General features: G+C 35.0%; 1 protein-coding gene across 2 annotated transcripts in view; it reads left to right on the top strand.

Moving 5' to 3' along the window:
* The window catches only part of ROCK1 (Rho associated coiled-coil containing protein kinase 1), an 83,774-nt gene that overhangs the window by 43,632 nt on the left and 16,561 nt on the right, over positions 1 to 23,581 (top strand). For both annotated transcript variants that reach the window (XM_064705949.1, XM_064705950.1), the window contains exons 9-27: positions 286 to 377; positions 559 to 718; positions 3,109 to 3,175; positions 6,516 to 6,604; positions 8,162 to 8,210; positions 8,786 to 8,921; positions 9,261 to 9,352; positions 9,468 to 9,714; positions 11,368 to 11,474; positions 12,537 to 12,687; positions 13,614 to 13,774; positions 14,642 to 14,826; positions 15,569 to 15,638; positions 17,056 to 17,150; positions 18,430 to 18,595; positions 20,124 to 20,217; positions 20,599 to 20,687; positions 21,030 to 21,218; positions 21,439 to 21,604. In XM_064705949.1, coding sequence (XP_064562019.1) covers positions 286 to 377; positions 559 to 718; positions 3,109 to 3,175; positions 6,516 to 6,604; positions 8,162 to 8,210; positions 8,786 to 8,921; positions 9,261 to 9,352; positions 9,468 to 9,714; positions 11,368 to 11,474; positions 12,537 to 12,687; positions 13,614 to 13,774; positions 14,642 to 14,826; positions 15,569 to 15,638; positions 17,056 to 17,150; positions 18,430 to 18,595; positions 20,124 to 20,217; positions 20,599 to 20,687; positions 21,030 to 21,218; positions 21,439 to 21,604 — 2,405 coding nt within the window. The remainder of the gene's footprint in view (positions 1 to 285; positions 378 to 558; positions 719 to 3,108; positions 3,176 to 6,515; positions 6,605 to 8,161; positions 8,211 to 8,785; positions 8,922 to 9,260; positions 9,353 to 9,467; positions 9,715 to 11,367; positions 11,475 to 12,536; positions 12,688 to 13,613; positions 13,775 to 14,641; positions 14,827 to 15,568; positions 15,639 to 17,055; positions 17,151 to 18,429; positions 18,596 to 20,123; positions 20,218 to 20,598; positions 20,688 to 21,029; positions 21,219 to 21,438; positions 21,605 to 23,581) is intronic.

The following is a 23,581-nucleotide window of genomic DNA, read 5'->3' as shown; positions in this document are numbered from 1 at the left end:
CTGGGCATGAGTGCAGTGTAACAATTTGGCAATTGCCTGAGCTGTCCATGATAGTGGAAACAGAAACAGAGCTTCTAATAGACTAAAATTAAAACCAGGCTGTGTCTGAAATATAGCTGCTCTGCTCATATAGAGATCTTATGAAAACATTTGAGTTACATGTACATTTTACCATAGCTTGAGAGGTATTTTATTGTCTCTGTTGTTAGATTATGCTTTAAGTGAGTCTTTCCTTCAGAATAATGTATGGAATCTCATGTGTTTAACCAAAACACTCTTCAACAGGGAAGTGAGGCTAGGACGAAATGGTGTAGAAGAAATTAAACGGCACCTTTTCTTCAAAAATGATCAGTGGGCTTGGGAAACACTCAGAGACAGTAAGTATAGTGCTTTTTTCAGAAATAATGGTCTGGTTTACCTATGTATCATGTTAGCAAATGGACTGGTGTATTTTGTTTAAAGGAGTTTACAGTTTTATTTACTCTGTACCAAGCAAAATTTTCTTAGTGACTTGAGTGATGAACTGATTATTGTCGTACTATTTTGCATTTTTTCTAGCTGTAGCACCAGTTGTGCCTGACTTAAGTAGTGACATTGACACTAGTAATTTTGATGATCTGGAAGAAGACAAAGGAGAGGAAGAAACATTTCCCATACCAAAAGCATTTGTGGGCAACCAGCTTCCTTTTGTAGGATTTACATACTACAGCAACCGTCGGTATGTGTGCAGAAAGCAAATTAATGCTATATTCTTTGTGTGGCACTCTTTCTGACTCTTACCAACCAATATCTAGGTTTAAATCTCTTAAGATACTTACTAATCATTCAGAATACTAAAAATTACCCTCTTTTAATACTTTAACAATGATAAAGTACTGCTAGACATCATTACCTTAAAATATTCCATTGTGTTGTTGAGTGTCCTATTCTGCATTGAGAAGATGCTGCAGAAGTGATGCTGCAGAAGCTAAGCAAGAAAATCCACTGTTGCCACTACCAGGCAGAGCTGCCTGCAGAGCACTGAATTGTGTGTAGACTCATGAATCAAGGTTTGAAAGTCCATTTGTTTTACTGCATATTACTGTCCCTGAGCTGAATATGAAGTTTCCATACTTTCCATCAGTGTTTCAGTGTGTGGTAAATTAAACCTTGGCTTACTAGAAATATTTCCTACTTGCCTGCTTTCTGCTTCATAATTTTTCTTTAAGTACACGTTCACTAGACAGAGTGAGATCGTGATGCTGTACAGCTTTCACTACTGCTTAAAAGACTTTTAAATTACATCAGTTAAACTGTATTAATTAATGCTTTCAACAGTCATTATTATTGTAGGCCCTGTGGTTAGGTGCATCTACACTCAAAAATTTCAATAGCTTTTTAATGCTTGGAGAGCTGCTTTTCATTGTGGTGTCAGTCAGGCTTAAAATGGGCTAAAACTTTAGTCAGAGTGTCAGAGAGAGACTGTTAGTTTTAATAGCATTTCTGGATAGGAAAATCTTAAAGGAAATAAATCTGGTTTTCGTCCTTGCATGGAAGAGGAAGCACTTTTCCAAGCCTGTGGTGAAATTCTTTCCATCTCTGCAAAGAGTTGGATTTATTGTTACTTTTTGCCATGGTGAGGTGTAGAAGGACTTGTAGGCTTTCCATACACTTTGGGTGAGTTCAGCAGTTCAAGAGTTTCACCTATTGTTCTCACTTTAGTCTGTAATTTTGAAAAGTTTCCATTTTTGCCTTGCAGGAATATTTTGGAATATATTGTCAAGAAGTAGCATATTAGGAGCATGTTAATAACAGAATTTCTTCCTTCCCTTTTGGGGGACAGTATCAGGAATTTGGAGAGCTAAATGGCTGTGTTCTTGCTGTCATTGAAGAGTTCTGCTGCTCTCTGCTACTATTGTGACTTTGTAGGCCTACTAGAACTATGATGCTGGCCTAGAACTGAATTTGGTCCTGTAATATTGTGGTGGTGTGATTGTCTTGAAAAATCTGAAATGACTATTCATGCTTGCTAAACCTGTAATCCTAACTTTTGTTTTCTTTTTGTACTGGAAATAGTTCAAGCATTAAAACAAAAATAAGTCTGTATCTGGACATGTTAACACAGATTCTGGAATACCAGCTGAGAACACTTTGTAGCCCTATCTGGCTTGTGAGTTCTCCTCTAGATCTGGTGGAGCTGGTGCTGTGCCTAAGTGTCACATTCTTACTGCTCAACAGCCCTGGTGTGTAAAATAGGGTGGCTTCTTGTACTGCAAACAGCAAGCTTGTTTCCATAGGAAACTTTCATTTCCACTTTGCCATTTGGTTGTCTGAAAGCCAGATTGATGTTTAATTTCACCATGGTTTGGAGATGCCTTTATTTTATTCTCCTTGATCTTTTGGAGAGGTTTTTTTATATCTGGAAATAGCCACGTGAAACAAAAAGGACGTGTCCATCTTTCTCAGTTCATGTGTTGGAGTGTTATTTCTCACATAATCTGAAGCACTTAATAGATGCTTTATGTCTCTTTAGATCAGTTAGCAGGCCAAGAATATCACATCAAATACCAAAGGAATTTGAAAACAGTAATTTGTATTTATTTGCCTAACTCTCCAGATTCATCGCAACTAGAAATTTATGGTATTTTTAGAAAACATTTACATAAAATGAGAACACTGGCTTCAGGGCAAACTTTTTGTGTGTAGAACTCTTAGTAACTTTGTTGAAAGTTACACAATCTCTGCAGACTTTGCTTCATTACTGCTACTTGCTGCATAAGTGCCTGAGTAAATATTTATGGGATGGAAGCCAATGAGAGTGTTGTAACTAAGGAAAGCAAAGATTTTTTTAATGGTTATTAAAAAAAAGAAAAGTGGTTGTATTGTATTTGGCAGAAATCCTTTTTTTCTGGAGGCCTTCTATTGCAGCTTTGTACTTTAACCTTTCAATAAATTGAATTTTTCAATTAAATGTGCTTAAATCTGATTATGTTGCTATTTGATTATCCACATTTTGGAGCAATAAATCTGGGAGTTATATTTTAGGATGTCTCTATTATCTTAATCTTTTTTTAAATAATTTTACTTTTAAACAACTCTTGAAATATAACTTTAGAAATGTTTTTGCAGGTATTTAGGTGTCCCTGCAGAAAATTCCAATGACAACAGAACAGGCTCCAGTGTGGACAAAAGTGTGGTATGTCTTCATCTATATTGTATCCTAATAAAGAGTCTGCTGCATATATAAATATATACTGCATATATGCCATAAACTGTTTGAGTTAGAAATGTCTCAAATTATCTTAGTATTTGGGATCAATGAAATCAATGCATGAGTTTTAGCTCTTTAGTATGGCCTCCCTAAGAAAGTTAATGGAAAAGCAGAATTTCACTTCTTAATATAACATTGGTTGTCCTGAATTGAATAAAATAGCCAAAACTTTTTGTGGAAAAGGATTCACAGTTTTTATCATTAGAAATATCAAAGTACTTGTGCCGTGTTTCTAGAGTGCCTCATTGATCCTGGGTTGCTTTGTGGCAGCCATGGAGTCTGGACTTCCAGTGAACTCAGTGGAAGGTGGAAGACAATGTACCAAGCATGGGCATTCTGCTCTTTCACAGGCCTTCCCCACAAGCTATTGGGGGTTGGGGCACTGATGATCTGCATTTCTAGAGCAGCTCACCTAGCAAGAAATGCTCAGGAATGCTTTCAGTTACATATTCCCAAACATCTCAGCAGTCAGGTTTCCAGGAATATATGCTAAGGTGTTTGAGACTTGGTTGAGTGCTTGGATTCTATGTTAAGTTCTGATATAAATCAAACTATTCCCTGAAAATGGTTTGATATGTTACATTATTTCCAGAAGAAAACATGGTCAAAAATTGATAATTAACTTTAAATCTTGGCTTTGACTAATCTGTGTTCCCTTTTCTCTTAAACTAGCAATGAAAAGGTTTAATGACACATGGCACTACCCAGAGAAAATTTGTACAGGGCAGGGGAACTGGTTATGTCCTTTACTGGGCAAGTGAATGTAATCACTGAAATATCTTGATTTTTTATGTATATTGATGTGCTTGATAGACTTTCATTTCTTTATAAGTGTTTGACTGTTGATACAGTAAAATTTTAAAACAAAGCTAGACTTTCCAGTATTTGAAAGTACTTAAAACTGTGTGCTGGCTTTTGGCTGACTTTGAAGAGAGTTACCGAGTGGACTTGGCATACTCACTGGAATACTACTCAGTGTGTAGCTGAAAAATCCTCAATAGTCCTGTCCATGTTGTCAGACATATTCAAAAGTATTGTGACTTTAGCAGTTTTGGGAGGTGAAGGTCTGGAAGAATTTGAGTGATATAGGAAGGTTTAAATTGATGTTAAGTCTTTATTACAAGTTATGTTTCCCCCACAGTTCTTTCTCAGCTGTTTTTCTTTCATTACATGCTGCAATGAAAATGGTAATGTTGCCACACAGTTAGCAAATCAGTTAGTTCCAGAAATATAACACAAGATGCTACCTGGTCTCTCTGCATTTTGATGTCTGTGTTTTGAATGTCTTGGGAGAAAGACATGAGTGCTACAAATTTTCAAGAAATTAATTGTTTTGCAAGTGTGTAAAACTTAACAGAATTAGGCCATGGTGTTGTGCAAAAATAGAATTCTATATTCTTTTACTGAATATCAAACCTCTTTGAAGATCTGATTGCTTACTTTGGTTTAGTGCTGCCATAACCACCTGTAAACAGTTCAGATTTTAAGAAGGAGATTAAGAGATTCTTTTGCACCGAATCTTGGGTTTCTTCATTGCTCAGGGTACAGAACCAGACTCACTATGCTGAAGTGAGTAAGAAAAAAAAGAAAAAAAAAAATTACAGTTCCAGAGAGCTTTTTCTTTACTTCTCTGTTGCCAACAGGCTTTTCTTCAGTCCTTTCCTCCTCTTCTTCCTACTCAAAATGGAAACCAGGAGCAAACTAAAGCTTAAAGGCATGCTTTTATACTGAGTTAATTGTAACTCAGGATTTTCTGGAGGTATTCTTTAGTCTATTGATAGCAGATTGTGCAGAGCTTTGCCCGGAAGCCTGTTGTCTCTCCTGATATAATTAGACTGCTCAGCGAGCCCAGATGGGTCCCTGGGGTGCAGCCTGATGTGAGAACACGCAGAGAACAGGAGGATGCGATAGCAGCCCGGGCGAGCCGGGGGCAGGACAGAAATGCCTCAGTCACCAGATGTCCTTGTAGACCTGTTCTCATCTATCCCATTTAGTTCCTCTGTGTGCCCCGTCTGGAAGGGCTATAACATGAGTGAAAGGAAATGGAAGAGCAATCACATGGAACCTTTGTTATCCTCTGGTTTGGGGCATTTGCTGTGGTCCTTTCTTACTACAGTGAGAGCCTTTAAATAGTCTTTCTTCTTGCTTTATTTCTCAGTGGTTCATACCAAGGAGATAAATGTGCTGTGTAGTGGTCTTTTCTTTGGCCTCAAAGTCTAGATTTAGAAGCCATCCCTTGTTTTTAACTACAAGCATTGTCTGAGCCACATAGTGTTATGTTCTATGTCACACCAGTAATTTGTTTTCCAGAGCTGCTCTGTTAAGTGTTGAAATGTCTAATTTTTGGAAGTTTTTTGAGATTTTGGAATTAAAGTGGGAAACAACAAAGCAAAGCATCAGAAGCACTTGAAAATGTTGCTTTGAGGAGAGTCTAGATTAGGAATCTAGTACTTCTCTGTGCAGTTCCAAGAGCATTGAGGGAAATATGTAAAAATTAAATAGGCTGAAATCTTTACAATATCAGTGGAAAGGTTTATAAAGAATCAACCAACATGAGGTTGACTTGATGAGCTCCTTCATCATGTTAAATGAGGATTTTGATTTTGGAATGGGATTATTATGCCTAGATATTCAATAGAAGGCGGTAGATACTTTGAGACTACGTGAAAGGAATTAATTTCTGAGTTTATCCTGCTGGTAAACAGTACATGCAGTAATGTGCCATATTAACATCTGAAGTTTGTTACTGTCTTTCAAACCTTGGTACAGTTCTAACTGTAAAAATGACCTCTGACTAAAAAGGTGAGAGCACTTTCTCCCATTGCAGTAACTGGCTGGCCTGGTTCTGCTTCCTGAACTTGTTGGGAGCTTGAAGATGCATTGCAAAATACAGGTGGTGGTCATGCTAGAAGGAATTTTGAGACTTACTAAAGTGTCTTCTTACATTTTTGCAGTAATATATTTAGCCAGGTACTGAAGATATGTAAAACAAGGAGGATTTGATTTAGCTTAGCCCTGTGAATTTTGAAGATACCTAAAATTTCATGTGAATTCAAATGAAAAAAACTGTCTTACTTTTTGTAATGAAATTGTGGGAGGGCAGGGAGGAAGGGACATGCATCACATTTTAATAAGGTAAAATGTCTTATTTTGGTAGAAGAAAGTAAGCTGTGATACAATGTAAGCAGAACTGAGTATTATGAAATACTTTTTAAAGTTTCTAAATTTAATGCATGTTCTTTCATGTACAAATATATATTTAAAGCTGGAAAATATGCAGAAGATGATCTATGAGTTAGAAGAACAGCTACATAATGAAATGCAGTTGAAAGATGAAATGGAGCAGAAGTGCAGGTGAGCCTTTGAACTTCAATTGTTTACATAATTTAAGTATATCTAACACTTCAGCTCTGTGGTACTGCTTTAGGAATTACCAGGATAACACTAAGAATAGTGTTGTAGTTCTCCAGGAGAGTTCCAGGCATAGATCTAAGTCATTCTAAAATTTTCTTGAGTATGGTATAGAGAATTTTTTTTTTTCGTTGACAGCCCTGTAACACATGTTCTTTCTGAGCACTTAATTGTTTCAGTTTACCTGATATCTCTGTATTCAGATGTTTTATTGGACTAAGGTACATGCTCACCATACTGATTTTTTTTTGAAAATGTGAAATTCTGTATATATGGCATATATTGGATTATTAAAATTAATGAGGTGTTTTCTAAATACAGGGTACTTGTTGGAAAACCACCTTTTTTTTCCTATGGCTGACATTTAAGAACAATAGTTTGCTTTCTGAAATTTTGTTTCTACCATGCTGAAGTAGCAGCTATGTGAGAATTGGCATTTTTCCTGCAGTCACATGAACAAACAGTTGAGATTCCCCTTTTCTGATAATCAGACATTTTTACTGAGAGTCATGCAAATGAAATTCCCCTTCAGTTAGCTTCTCCTTTTGAAGTCTTTTCCTGAAGAATTGAATAATCCCAAGGGGCAACACTAGGTATATGATGCAGGAAGAATTTGGACTTGTGAATTAGAACCATAGTGTGTAGCTGTACAAGCTCCTTAGGTGCAAACTGGTAACTGAAATGGGGAATTTTGGCTGTGTGACTCTGTTGCTTACTTAAACACAAGCTCACTGTTGGCACATTCTGATTGCTCTCCACAAGCAGAACATACATTCTTGAAGGATATTCAGTAGATGTCTTCATGTCTTACTACTGAATCGGTCAGAGCACAACCGTGTCTTCTGGTTTGTCGTGCCATTCATTGCAGAGTTAGTAGATAGGAGATATCCCTAACTATTGTAACTGCCTCTTCTTTTACCTGCCAGGCAGCCTTGTCTGGGTCCTCTTTGCTGGTTCTTTGAAGAGGGATGGCTGCCTGCAGGAATGCAATGGATGTGTCAATGCTATTACCAGTTAAATGATTTACTGTGCATTTTACACACTCTCTGTAGTTCAGTCTTCTAATACATTGCTTCAACAGAGAGACTTTCAAATAATATTGTTCATGTACCTTTATCTGTGGTAGGGAGCTGGCTCCTGTGGAATTATTTATGAGCTATTTTAGATATTTGAAGGTCATAACTAGAGGAAATTTTAGCAGTTTACCAGGTTATTCTAACCTTTAGGATAGCCTGTTGTGTACGTACACTGTTTTTTGCAGATAAAGGGATAAAATGTGACACCTAAAGTTTCACATATTTAATCTGTAACAAAGCTGATAAATACTTAGTGATATGTTTTACAAATTATTTGCAATGGTTGATTGTCTTCCTCAGCTTTAAATGTTCATTACAAAATAACATTAATCAAAATATTAACATTTAGTAATGGTCACGAATCAGTTCACTAGAAAAGCAGTATGTATAATTAATCTGTTAAATGATCTTGTTTTATTTTTAGATCTTCAAACATAAAGCTAGACAAGATAATGAAAGAGCTGGATGAAGAGGTAATATTTTTCTTCCCTGAAGATGCCTTAATTGGGTAAAGGGTGGAGTTAGGAATAGTACTTTCATGATTCTAAGATATTTTTTCTGTGACTAAAAAAAATATTGTTCTGTGTTCAAGTTTGAGACCTAACGATCATGTTTCAATACGTAACATTGGGAGATTACATTTTATTTGTAGTCATTTATAAAAACTTTTCTTTCTGTTAATTATGCTGATTTATGTTTACTTTGATTAATATTTTACTTAGTCTTGCTTGTTGCAAGTTTTCTGGAGTTTATCAAAGTCAATTACTGCAAAAATGAAGACAATTTTCTATTGAGTCCTTGTCTCTTAATAATTTTAATAGTTAGTTTAGATATAATTGTACTAACAACAGTTTTTCTAGTAATTGTATAAATTTGTCATGTAGAAGTTAAAAAAGCTGTCTTTTCTGAAAACCTTTCCAAGGAAGCCAGAAATTCATTCATTTGAAACAATCAGTTTCCATGTGTAATTAGTTGCAGAGATCATGCAACTGGTTTAGCGATCGTTCCTTAAAATGTAAGTATAAAATACCAGTTCTTTGAATTTTAGGGAAATCAAAGGAAGAACTTGGAAACAGCAGTGTCTCAGATTGAGAAGGAAAAGGTGGTATTACAACATAAAATAAATGAGTACCAAAGAAAATTTGAACAAGAGAATGAAAAAAGACGTAATGTGGAAAATGAAGGTATGCAATATTGTCCCAACATTGACACTGAGGACATACATGATGTGTTTTGGGGAGTGATTAGTGTCATAGTATCTTAAGTGCTGTGCAACTTTAAGGTTTGAAAAGGGATCTTTTCAAATTATGAACACAGATTTTGAGTTAATTTTTTTTTTTATTTTCAAATTCTGCACTCAGCAGCACTGTGCTGTGTTGTTGGTCTGCAAGGGCAAAATTCGACATAAAAATATATATAAGAAGCAAAAAGTCAACGAAAACCTATCAGTGCAAAACAATATTTTGGAGCATGTTTATAAGGTTTTTATAGTATGCTGTATTAATGGTGCAATTTCTCTTTAGTGTCCACACTAAAAGATCAGATGGAAGACTTGAAAAAAATCAGCCAGCATTCACAAATTTCAAATGAGAAGATAACACAGTTACAGAAACAAGTACGTTGCTTGTGATCCTTGTCTTCATTATTTCTTAGATTTCAGCATTCCGATGTAGCAAAACTGGCTCCATAATCTTTATATTTGAGAATCTTTGTCTGGTTTATTTTTACAGCTAGAAGAAGCAAATGATTTGCTGAGGACAGAATCTGACACAGCTGCAAGACTGAGAAAGGGCAACACAGAAATGAGCAAGTCATTAAGTCAGGTAGAATCACTGAATAGAGAACTGCAGGAAAGGTGCAGAGTTCTGGAAAGCACAAAACTGCAGGTGGAGAAAGATTATTATCAACTACAAGCAGCTTTGGAGTCAGAACGAAGGGATAGAAGTCATGGATCTGAAATGATTGGAGAACTACAGGGTAATTATTCTCAATTTATACCTTACCAAAAAAAGTTGTGATAACCTTATTTAAGTGAAGTAGAGTTTGGTCACGGGAGGAAAGCCAAAAAAAAAGGTGTGACTGAAAATTTTCTGAAGATTGGATCTGGGTTCCTGATCATGTTGAGCAGCTCTTGGGAGAGAGAGAGAGAGAATATCAAAATCAAAGAGTGTCAAACACTGATAGTGAGTCTGGGGCTGTGCTGACCAAAAGTCTGAGTCCAGTGGTGCTAAAATATGAAGAGCTGATACAGTGCTAGAGAAGATGCAGCATTGTCTTACTGCCTTGTGCAATAGCCAAGTTGGTATATCTTGGACTTGCTCTTCTTTCATGTGTGAAGGAGGCTATTGTTTTGTTAAATTGCGTTTGTTTTCTTTTATGAGGATTCTACATTACTTTTACGTGTAAGGTTAAGAGCACAATAAGGCATGCAGATGCGGAATCCTTTTTTCAGGATGATTAAAACTATTCTACTATTTGTATTGATTCTTCTAAAGTAGAAACTATTCAGATGCATTAGTTCATGCCTGTGGCTGTGCTAATGTACGCTGACTCTTAACTTGCCATTTTGAACCATCTGTCTGCAGTATTCAGTTTCCATGAGGTCCTTTTGATGAGGACTCTCCTTTCCCTACTAAAAGAGAGTGTGTAAGACAGAGACTTTTTACCAGGCTCTGTAGTGACAGGACAAGGGGCAATGGTTTTAAATTGAAGGAAAGTATGTTTTCATTAGATATAGGAAGAAATTTTTACAGTAAGGGTGGTGAGACCCTGGGACAGCTTGCCCAGAGAAACTGTTGTTGCCTTGTCTCTGGAAGTGTTTCTGGCTAGGTTGGATGGGGCTTTGAGCAGCAGGGTCTTGTGAGACGTGTTCCTGCATGTGATAGGGAGATTGGACTAGATGATTTTCAGAGATCCCTTCCAAACCATGGGATTCTCTTTAGTATTTCATATAAACTCTTATGCCACACAGGGGTAGATGCTGTGGGGTTTAAGGAACAGTCACTTTTTCCATGTCATTACGCTTAAAATCATGGGATGGTTTTGTTTGGAAAAGACCTCTAAGATCATTGATGCCGACTATTAACCCAGAACTGCCAAATCCACCACTAAACCACATCCCTAACTGCCACATTTACACATCTTTTGAACAATTTCGGGGTGGTAATACCACACCTTCCGTGGGGGGCCTTTTTCAGTGCCTGACTTCCCCATGGTCTGAGTCACACTTAGGTGAATACATGTTCTGTTAGTACCCAAAAATCCATTTGAAACTGACTTTCTGTGTAATGTGCCTTATCTACCTGTTAATGAAGTTAGCATCACTTATAGGTGCTTGTTCCATAGTCTACCAGAACTTGGGTTAATGAAAGAAATTCTGAATATTAGATAATGGAAGTGATGGAAGGCAGGAACCATTTTTGCATGATTAGTTTTTGTGAATTGTTACTGATGATGTGCATAAAGAGTGTCTAAAAAGGGCAGTTTGCTCTACAATGAATGGCCTTTGCATGCCTGAACAATTTGAATTATTTGAAATATTTTATGGGCCCAGAAATCAATAAAAGTTGCAAAGACAATTGATCTAAGTAATGTAACTAATATTGAGTGATACTTAATTTTTTGTGGCAGTTCGGATTACAGCTTTACAAGAAGAAGTAAAAAACATTAAAAACAATCTTGAAAGAGTGGAAGCAGAAAGAAAACAAGCACAGGATATGCTTAATCATTCAGAAAAGGTATGGTGAAATGATGTTGAGGCTGATGCTCTTTGTCAGCTTTTCACTATATTTTTAAATGTTATTGATGTTTCCAAGTCCTCAGGTAGTTCTTACTTGTAGCATTGTGCAAGAAAATTGTGTTTGTCATTCATTATCACTGATTCAAGGATCCAATCCCACTGCCAGTAGCAAGGAATTTTTTTCTGCCTGCCTAACTATGACTGCAAAGACTTGCTTCTGAAAATCTATAAACTTTTCAAAAATCTGGTTTTGTTTTTTGTGGGGGTTTTTTTTTGTTGTTGTTGTTTTTTTGGTGGGGGGAGGTGTTTTTTCTTTTTTAATCTTTACTGGATTTTAATTTGACTGGATCAGTGCCAGGCAGGCTTTTTAATCAACTTTGGTGCGGAATTTTTTCTGTCCTTCCGTCCTTCCTTCTAAATGTTCCTCTAACATCTCTGATCCCTTCCATATGATGGAAAAACAAGTTAACAGTAAGAGGAAATCCTGCACCCTTTCTCCAGACAGACTGCAGAGTTAACTCTGTCTGGTGAGGTCAGGTAAAGACTTTCTGTGCTGTGTGGTCTGTGCGAATAAACCAGAGACAGAACAGCCTGTCAGGGAAGGGGACAAGCAATTCTAATTTGTTGTTATGTGAAGAAGCCATTCAAAGCCCAGTGCTTGTCTCTCAAAGCACATCTCCAGTGCTTGTTTGGTGAATTTCTGTTAATGCCTGGCAATCCTAGCAGTGAAATAACCTAAATCCATCCAGGTAACAATAATTCAGAATCCTCTGTGCTCGAGGATGTCCGTTTGTTAGTTGTATGTTTCCAGTTTAGGTGACTACCAATTATACAAATGGAGAAGTTTCCGTTTTCTTGCAAATTTGTAGACTACTGAAAAAAAGTTAGTGAAATTTTTTCCAGAACACTGAGTACAGTTTTGGTCTGTTACTGTTCTTTGCTAAGCGTGGAAAATAACATTGATAATCTCTTGATAACAAAAATGTAATACTAAAAAAGGGAATAAAAATGTGATTCTTCAGATATTAGTGAAATCTGATCACTTTTTCCTTATCTTTAGGAAAAGAATAATTTAGAGATAGATTTGAACTACAAGCTGAAATCCTTACAAGACCGGTTAGAACAGGAAGTGAATGAGCACAAAGTGACAAAAGCGCGGTTAACTGACAAACACCAGTCGATAGAGGAGGCAAGATCAGTTGCAATGTGTGGTAAGTGTTTCCTGCAAGTTTCAGGTGAATACATAATAAAACATGTTCTGATTATGATATTTCAATACACATTGTGGTACACTGTAGTACTCTTGCACCAGTGTTTGATCCCTTCTATAAAGAAAATGTATATTAAAATCTTAAAACGTGAAAACTACACATTTTAAATTATTTTCTCTAACATGCTATTTCATAAAAATTGTATTGTTTCTTAGTGTTTTACATACCTTACTTTAAAGCCTTCCTTGGCTTCTAAAATGCTATATTGAATCTTGAGATTCTGTCTAATGCTAAACAGAATTGAAAGAATGCATTATCAAGAGAGATGTCTTAGGGCATTCATTCCTGTGTACCTGCATTAAAAATACCAGTGTTGTATTAGGCTTGTCTGAAGTGAAGTGAGAATTTTTTTTTTTATATATGTATAACCATGAATCAAAGGTGTGTCTTGATTTTGTAATTGAGTATGTCAGGTTTTCCTGTGAAGGTCATCAGTACCTAAATGTGGCTTTTAGAGGTAACAATAATGGTAGCATTTTTTTCTTTTGCTGCTATCCATGGAAATGAAACTTTGCCTCACGTCAAAATAATTACTTCAAGAATCTGTGCTTTTTATTTCTTTCACTGTTTATCTTTCAGTTGTCATGATAATATTCCAGTGCTTTGAATGAAGAATGGAATAAAAAATATTTTTATTTTTTAGTGTTCCTTGTAATAATGCCAGGATCTTTTTTCTTTCAAAAAAAAAAAAAAAAAAAAGGAAAAACAAACAGTAGAAAAGCTGAAAATCAAACGGCAGAAAAGCTTATATAGCTGAACAAAAAGGTCTGAAAAATATTAGGATATTTATGACTGTTTTTACAAATGCATGCTTGCAGATGCTATGTAATAATTTCTGTTATTTTTATTTCCTTAATCTTTTTTAGAAATGGAAAAAAAGATAAGGGAAGAACGGGCAGCAAGAGAAAAGGCAGAAAATAGAATAGTTCAAGCTGAAAAACAGTGTTCCATGTTGGACTTTGACCTGAAGCAGTCTCAGCAGAAACTGGAACATCTTCTTCAGCAAAAGGAGAGACTGGAAGATGAAGTAAGTAAAAGGTTCATCACTAATAATTTTCTATATAAATAAGAAATTAGAGTTGAACTGAGAAATAGAAAATTAAATTCACTTATACTGAGCTCCTTATATAATACAACTCTCAGTAGAATTGAGGATAGTTGTTGGCCTAAGTAGGTTTATGTAATTTCTGTTTGTTTCATGACTCTAGCATGTCTTCCATATTTGAACTTCAATTCAATATAACACTTCTTCTTTTGTATTTTCTCTTTTTCTAAAGAAAAGAATTTGCTTGTGAATTTGACTGTGCAGTCTGATTGATGTGGATGATTTACAGGTCTGAGTTTGTGTTGTGTAGTTTGCATTCTTTCCTTTTGTTCAAGAAATGCAATTAGAATATTGAGTGTGAAAACTAGGTACTAAGAATAATAGCTTCATTCTTACTTTTTCTTTACAGGACAGTGGGAATGAATTTTATAACACCTTTCTTCGGGGTCACAACTCATGTAAATTAGTTTTTATGTACTTGATAAGCTGCATTTTTTTTCTAGGGTGAGAGATTTTTAAGATCTGAAATCCATGGAGAGGTTTGCAGACAGTTTAGGTTCCTTCACTTGTTGTCTTTCAGATAAGTTAAATTAGGGGCTTTGAAATAACTAAAAATGGGAAAGCTTTATCATTCTGCAGCATCATAGCCATATGTTCTAAGGGCAGCAGCTTTGTGTGAGATTATTACACTGAAGTGTTTGGAGATTCAGGAATACTCTGACGTGTGTTACACAGTGTAGCATCTAGTCAGTGGTGTTTAATATAAAATAATCCATATGTGAAACCTCTTCAGCCACATGCAATTGGTTATTTAGCAAAGGCTCCTAAATGGAAATATTTCTCATTTAGGTAAGGAATCTGACACTTAAGCTAGAGCAAGAGACGAATAAGCGAATAATGGCACAGAATGAATTAAAGGCACAAGCTTTTGAAGCTGATAACTTGAAGGGTTCTGAGAAGCAGCTGAAACAGGAAATCAATACCTTGTTGGAAGCAAAGAGATTACTGGAATTTGAGTTGGCTCAACTTGCAAAGTAAGTAAAAACGTGAAGTAAAATGGAAAAAATTGCTTAATTATACATGTGCTATTTTGCCTGTTCCTGCTAGTGAATAAAGTTCTCTGGAGCATAGGCATTTTTTCCTAAACTGAAAGAGTATTTTTAGCTGCATGTTATGATTCCTATGTAGCTGCCTGTTATGATTTCTATATAGCCTTCAGTGTTGGAATATTTTTGTTATGAGCTACAATTCAGAACAGTTCTTGGCTCACCATTCTATGTTAAGGCACACACACATATACATGATTGTGTGTGTATATATATGTATATGTGTGTATATATATATATGCCTTTTTATTTGAATGACTTTTTTATGGATTGACTCTGATGCTACTTACTAAATCATATGGGACTTCTAGTACATGGGAGTCAATAGTTTCCTTTCATTGCCTGATTAATTTTCTTAATGTTTCTTTATCTTAAAATGAAGACATTTTTCATTAATTAGACTTCTATCATATATTCTTTCAGCTGGCTTAATGTTTCTCCATTTAGAGTACTTCTTGGCTTCTAAATTACATACTGAAAGGATCATTGTTTTAGACTAAGAACTGTGTTAAATCAGAATTCTAAGATACAGCAAACTGTTGCTCTTTGTGAAGTCATATGTATGCAAATGGAAGATCATTGTAGAATGCTGTTCTGGTTAGAAATTGTCTTTGTCTTTTGTTAGTAGCTGACTTTTTAAATGTTTCCCTTTTTTTTAATTTCTTCAAAGACAGTACAGAGGAAATGAAGGTCAGATGCGAGAGCTTCAGGATCAGCTTGAAGCTGAGCAGTATTTTTCGGTAAGACTTGTAAGGAATTGTGTGTAAGGAATTTTGACATAAAATCATTTAACAGTGAATAGTTGAAACTAAAATTGTTTTAATGCAAGTAACAGCCTTGCATAAATCAGCAGTTCAGAAAATTCTGCTTGAAATACAAACGAGGAGCAAAATATTAGAGAGCATTACATGTTGTATCTAAAATGTTGTTTTCTTGTTTGTCAAAGCTGACATTACATTGGGTAACTCTTACCTGAATTTTTCATCAGAGTTGTTCCCATCCTGAGATTAGAAAGGAGATACTTTTCTGATTCAATTGCAAACTTTACAGAGAGTTGAAAACCTCCAAACTTACTGGAAAATAGCTCATGCTTTTCATCTACCACACATACATTTAAGAACCATAGACCCAGTAGCATTCTGCATGTATTCCTTATTCTAAAAATCTGCCTTCTCTGCACCTGAATCACTGAAGGACCTTACTGGGTACTCCAGGTAGCCAAAATGTGTATTTCATAGATGTAGTTTGGTCTGTTTTGTCTCTGTGAAAAGAAGCAATAGGATAAAATTCTCTGTAACACCTGAACTTCAAATACATTTGTGAATATGGACAGACTCATTCCACTTTGGGAAATACTTTTAAATTTGTTTTTTCCTGGGAGAGGCAGTAAAAAATTTTGTTTACTAAACTACATATGATTATCATTTCATTATCTGTTACAGAGCCTTTTTCTGCATTTCTCCTTGACATACTGCTTATAAGATGCAGAGCATTGTGTTTCTCAGTTTCTTCTTTTTTCGCTAGTTTGTAGTTTAAATAAGACATTCATAATTCAGTCTGAATATTTACAAAAGTAGTTTACTGTAGAAGATCAGATTTTAACTTTCAAAATTACAGGTGATGGTAATAATAAAAATATAATAATAAAACCCAGAAGTAATTCACAGCAGTAAGTAATGTACATAAATCAGACCTCAGCTGAATCCCTTACTAAGTTTGTACAGAAAAAGCTTAAGATTCTAAGAGAAAAAGTACATGGACACAAAGAGAATGCAACAGGTGAAAGCCCAGAATGATGTTAGGCTTGTTGGATGAACATTTTGAGACAAGTGATGCTTCAAGATGCAGTTTTGCCCTGTTGTGTCCGGGAGACCTGTTCTGCTGTGTCACAGTGCCTTCTCTCTCTTTTGCAACACTTGTATTTGTGCAGCTATGTAGCAAAGCACACTAGAAATTGAAAACTAATTTGGTCATATCAGTTCCCTACCTAACAGAAACAGTAAAGAAGCATCTGGGAGAGGAAGGAAGGAGGAAATTTCACTAATGGCAGTATTGGCATTGTGTTGGGGTTTGACAAATTCAAACTAAGTAGTCTGAAAATGAGGAATTTCAGTATGGAATTTGAATAATGGTTTTTTGTTATGCTTTCTTTTACAGACACTTTACAAAACTCAGGTTAAGGAACTGAAAGAGGAAATTGATGAAAGGAATAAAGAAACACAAAGAAAAATGCAGGATTTGCAAAATGAGAAGTATGCCCATTATGTTTCTCATATACACCTAAGTTTTTCCTTGTAATACTGTCTTACTCATGTGTACTTTGAATCAGATCTAAGATGTTTTAATTCCTTTAGAAAAAGGCCTCAAAAGTGTTCCATAACACCTTGTAAGTGGCAAATACATAGGATGTTACCTATACTGACTCACAAAGCCAAATATGGTTATAAATATTTGCTTTGGATATTATCATGTCTGTAAGAAGAATAATGACTTCTCTGAAAATTTACTAAGATTCAAAAATTTTGAAAGACATTCCAATTTTGGTTATCATCTCACCAGCTTTTAAAATTTGATTATATTATCCTGATAATTACTTAATATATTTATATAGTCAGTAAAATAATTTGAGAAAAAGGTAACGAAGTTTTTGAAATTTAGTATATTTCTGATTACAGCTGAACTAGTTATTATTAACAGCCATCAATTGTGATGTGCTGTTTTCTAAGCTGTCAAATAAGAAAAAAAAATTAAGCTTGTTTTTCCAGTTTCTTAATTTATTTTATGTTCTGAAGAAGGAGACTGTGGCCTTACGCATCAAGTACAGTTTCTTCTAAAGTCTGTGTCTCTTGTTCTGCCTGAGGATTGACATTGGAAAGCAGTCTGAAGGGCAGAGGGTTATGTACAGTGTTCATTTTGTATGGCAGTTTGGTAGGCTAAGAAAGGGAGAAAGAAAAGATGTTGTGCTAATAAATATGGTGTAGGAGGAAAATATATGTGTCTCTGCAAGTTGTTGACGAGTGGTAACCAACATAAAGAAATGGGGAGGGAGGAGAAGGTAGGCAAGAGTTCCCTTATTCTCCTTGTGGTTATTTATTTTCTTACTTCTTTTTATAGATGCTTTGTATTCTATTCCCTCTCTATTCTCTGCAATCTTATGTTCATCCTAAACGTTTCTCACTTGGATATAACTATGGGAATTATGATAATGGGCAAACGTGGATTAAGTATCTTTTGTTGGTCCATTTTGTACATATAATTTAGTTTTATTTTCTGTTCCTCGAAGATAGGAGAATCCATATTGGTGTTTCATGGATGATTGAGATGTTAATGAAAATCACAGTAAGCTTGCTGCTGTAGCTGGTGTGGACCATCAAAAGATACAAGTGTACAGAATGCGGTTTTGTAGCTCTTGCTTTTCTTAAGAAACTAAGATAATGGCCATTACTGAGTGGTATAATTTGGGTTTGATGGTCTTCCTGAAAATTTGGAATGTTTTGCATAGAAAAGGAAATCTTAATGACCTTTTTACAGAGAAACACTCGCTGCCCAGTTGGATTTAGCAGAAACCAAAGCTGAGTCAGAACGGTTGGCACGGGCACTCGCTGAAGAGCAGTATTATGAACTGAATCAGGAGAGTAAAAAAGCTGCATCAAGGCACAGACAAGAACTGACTGATAAGGACATCATCATAAGAAGGGTAAATTAACTGTTATACCTGTATACACCTCTTCTGGCTGGAAACCAAAATTCATGGTTTTAATTAATGAAGTCCTGTTGTGATTGTAAGTGATAACTAATTAAGTATCTTATGTTTTGGGCTCACTTACATTTCATCATGTGACAAAATTCACATGATGAATGTGAATTCATCAAAACAAAATTCATTAATCTGAGGTGAGGCCAGAATGAAAGTCAAGTGAATGTCTATAATTCATTTATTAAGCCTTTTGTATTTACTTCTTGTGATTGCCAAGTGTATTATTTAAATCTTGTAAATTTGTAGAGCTGTATATTAGAGACTCTTATTGCAAAGTAACTTAGTCTTTAAAAAAAAAGCCACTTGAGAGTCTCAAGTTTCACAACCCAAACCCCAAAATGTAATTTTTGAAGATGCTTTATAGCATAGCTTTTGGATGGTAATACGAGCTTGATAAACGTCTTTAACTGAAAAGTCTCAAACAGCAAGTCATATGTATCATAGTGGCTTTATCATTGTTTTTTCCCATTTAGCATCAGTTGTGCATGTATTCTTAAAAATTCTGGGGGTGTAAAGTTCCAGGTGTAATTGAGCTTGGCTCAGTTGCTCAAAGCTTTCTGTTAATGCTACCATGGATATTCCATCTCTGTGAAAAGATAGTGCAAATAGTGTTTATTTCATGAATTTGCTTTTTTAAGCTTGAGATTTACAGAATACCACTATTTCTTAAGCAGCATTTAGAAGACTCTGTCTGTGGCATCAAAGGAATACCTTCTTGCCAATATATATTTGGTTTCAAGTTTCTGATTAATTTTGTCAGACAGCTTCATACACAGTTATTTGTATTGGCTTCAAACAAAACCTTTATTTAGGAATACAATTATGTCTGGTTTTTCACATGTATTTGTTAAGTGATCCTGGCTGTGGCAGTGAACGTGGTCACATATTCAAAGTTGTTGAGGTTTTCCTTTCCAGCTTTTTTTTTTTTTTTTGCAAGCTCTGTACATATTTACCTATGTCTGCTTTGTCTTAATCCAAATTTAGTTTTGTTTTTTATCCTGATTTTAATGATTTATGCAGTAAATTGCATAAATATGCATATTTTCATGATTAGCAGTGAATGCCTTGTATCTACTCTAATGCTGGAGTTATAGCATCTGTCAGCTACTTTTTTGTCTGGATTCATGGTATCAGGCCTCTACTTACTAGTTTTTCCAAAGTACAACAAATTAAAATTGCCACATTCCATAACTGACTCTAACTCTGCTTAAGTTGACTTTTGTTTCCATACAACAGTGTTGTCAGTTCTGCAGTGATAATTTTTTTGTCTGGGACAGGTGTATTTTGAGCCTTCCGGTAAATCAAAACAGCACAAGAATAGTAGCATTTTTTACACATTCACATAGGCAGAAGGTGTTCTAAGTAAATGGTTGTTATAGAATTAAGGGTATTTAAAATAATAGTATTATAGATAGTTTTAGAATTTATGTCAAATTTTTTATTCTAAAATGTGTTTCTTTTCATGTAGCTGGAAGAAACTAATAACACTTTAACCAAAGATGTTGATTTAATAACAAAGGAAAATTCAGAAATCAGTGAAAAATTTAAGAAACAAGAGGAAGGTATGTCATATATGGAGTTTTAATTTATCTGTTCTGAAGCATGCCTGAATCTGAAGCATATGTGAAGAAATGGGAAATGGAAAAAGACATTGCTCTTTATCTTCCATATTATTTTGGGCTTGATGTTGGCTTTAGTATTTCAGCTTTGGACCTTTCTGATATATCCTTCTGGTCATTTTCTGTCATTCCAGTAGTGTAGAACTGGTAATTTTTGTCTTTGTAAATTGTATTTTGCTCAAAAAGGGAAGCAACAGGACAACAGAATGGAAAAAAAGATGCACTTACAGAAGTCTAAAAGTTTAAACTTTATAGAAGTTTAAGTTAAGTTTAAAAATAATTACCATGTACTAAAAACCTCAAAATTGAATATTATTTTAACAGATTACAGAATTAAAAAAGAGGAGGAAATCAGTAATATTAGAATGCAATATGAGAAGAGCATAAGCACTGAAAGAACTCTGAAGACACAGGTACAACAAAAACATATTTTTATACAATTTAATAGCAATTATTACTTTGCATTAACAGAAGTATTTCAGGTTTTTTGCTTTTGTGAACTAACTCTTAGTTCCTTTGAAACCAAGTTTATATTCACTATGATGTACAATATGCATTGTTAAATTTACATGTGAAAGAACAAGTTTTGATGCTGTATACTTTTCAGTATTACTTCAGTTGTGAGTAAGGGCCATTTGTGTTGGTGAGGGGATTTTTTTTTTAAATCAGATCCTGTAACTAGAGGAACTGAGAAGTTTTTTATGAAACATGCTGCATATGTAATTTTTCTTACTGGTTCTCCTTTTTCTTAACAGGCCGTCAACAAACTGGCTGAGATAATGAATCGGAAAGATTTTAAAATAGACAGAAAGAAAGCTAACATGCAAGATTTGAGAAAGAAGGAAAAGGAAAACCGAAAGCTCCAATTAGAACTTAATCAAGAAAAAGAGAAATTCAATCAGATGGTTGTGAAATACCAAAAAGAGCTTAATGAAATGCAAGCGGTAAAATAATTTAATTTTTTAATCATACTGTGGAATATATATATACACACACACATATATATACACACACGTGTGTGTGTGTGTGTACATGTGTATGTATAGGTATATATATATATATAGATATATATATATATATAGATGTAGATATGAGTTTTGTTTTCAAAATACTTGGCAGCCATGTTTTTGGTAACACAGTAACTGTGTGTGTATATAAATACAGCAACTAGCAGAGGAATCTACGTACAGGAATGAGCTCCAGATGCAGCTGGATAGTAAAGAGAGTGACATAGAACAGCTACGAAGGAAAATCATGGACCTCCAGCAAGGAATGGATTCTACCAGTGTTGCCAGTCTTCCGACAGATGAAACAGATGGAAATCTTTCAGGTATGAGAAAATTAGATTTCAACCACTTGGCTGTGTTGCATACACATAGTTCTGGAAGGTATTGTTTCAAACAATTACTTGTTACTGCTTCTTAAAAGTCTTCTGGCTGTCTACTTCTGTATCACATCTCCATTTCCTTTCTTTCTTTGTTTCTTTTTTTTAAATTTCATACCTAGGTTGCTTATATTTAAGACTTAATTTTTTCTCACATCACACTTCCCACTGAATGGCTTGGTATTAGCATTTTTATATGCACTTTTGAGGAAGAAGTATCTTTACATCTCTTGTTTTTCAAATACAGTGATTACAATGTGCAGTATTTGGTGAATAGAAGACAGGGCCAACACTTCTACAACATCATGATTGTATTTTATATCTTGAATGCAAAATTGTCTTGATGTTATCTCTTCTTATTCAGTCATGTAGCACCTCTGTGACAACTGGCAGTAATTGCTGTTGTGAAAAATAATTGGAGGAATTTCCATAGTAAATTTATGGTTGTATGGTACTCTGATTTAGCAGATGAAAATAAGAACATGCAATACAGCATAGCCAGCCATTTCCATGTATCAGTACCAGGCACTGTACTTTGAGACCCACTGTTAGACTGCTTAGTTATTTACCTCTCCCCTTCCCCAGAGTTTAAAAAGTGTAATCAGTTAGTACTTTCACATGATCCACTTCTGTGTCTCTCAATACAGGAAAAAAAAATTAGTGTAATCAGGTGTGCTTGACAATTTCTGCACATCATAGCTAGGTATTTCTTTTTTCTATATGCTTAAGTAATTTTTAGAATTCATTGTGAAATTTTTAATATAATTTTGATAAGTCTGAATTTCATTGTAGAAAAATATTTTTAGACATACAAAACCAGAATACTATTTTGGGTGTTTTATGACTTCAGTGGATGAGTAGTCAGATAAAAGTACACAGAATAATTTTAGATGTGTCTTTTCCTGTTAATGCACTTCATGCTGCTCAATTGCCACATTCTAGAGTTTTTCCAGGAGTCTTAGAGTGATTGAAATTTCAGGTAGGTTATCAGTCTTAGTACATGTTTTGATGTAGTTACTCCTTTCTGTGTCTATTTATGTTTCCTATTTTCCCCTAGTTATTTTTAGATTTTTATTTTTAGTTAATACTGTAATGAATTTCATTTTAGAATAGATTTTTGTTCAGATAATAGTATAGTCTTTTTCTCCACAACTTCCATTTTGTTCAAGAAGCCTTTGCATTCTGGAGTTTGATCTTGTAAATTGTCATCTTGTAAAGATTTTGTCTTCTGACACCATCTTCAAGACAGACTCCCATTGGAAATTCTTAGAATTTTTAGATTGGTTAAGGAACGTTTTTCTTCTTAGCTGTCACCTGCTAGGAATTTCTTCTGGTATTTCTGAATTATCAGTACTTCTTAGGAATTTTTCTCATAGATTTTCATTTTCAGTGTATTCCATTTAACAGGGATAAAAAGGAAATCAGAGGGATTTTGCTTATTAAAGTGGATTTTTTTCTCCCCTCAAATTACGAATTGGAATCGAGCCTTATTGTTTTTAAGTGTCTTGTAATTGAAGAAGATTGTGGCTCATAATTTTAGTAGAGAATTTCTGAACTCTCTTCAATTGAGAGCTTTAGGGTTTTTTCCTACAGCAAAGCAGACCAGATTTATTCTAGTCAAAAGAGTAGTTTTGAACTTCTCAGCCATTTTCATTTGATGGCTGTTGTGTATTACATGGAAACCATAAATGCTTCCATCTGGCCATAGATACCTTCCCTGCTTTTTTCTTGAGGGCAGTAGTGTGTCAGTATGACCCCACTGTGTCCCAGATCTTGGATGGACTGTAGGAAAAAGCTCTTTCTTTGTCTGCCTCAGTAATGAAGGTTATTTTCAGTTTTACCTCTGGAGATGTGTGCAGTCAGGCTTTTGGCTGCATAATCCGTTGCATCCATTTTGGGGCAGAAATTTCAGTCTGTACAAGA

Source organism: Zonotrichia leucophrys, chromosome 2, assembly GCF_028769735.1.
Source record: "Zonotrichia leucophrys gambelii isolate GWCS_2022_RI chromosome 2, RI_Zleu_2.0, whole genome shotgun sequence".
NCBI classification, from domain to species: domain Eukaryota; kingdom Metazoa; phylum Chordata; class Aves; order Passeriformes; family Passerellidae; genus Zonotrichia; species Zonotrichia leucophrys.
Note: the sequence above shows the minus strand (reverse complement) of the source record. Positions and strands in the feature narration are given on the sequence as shown.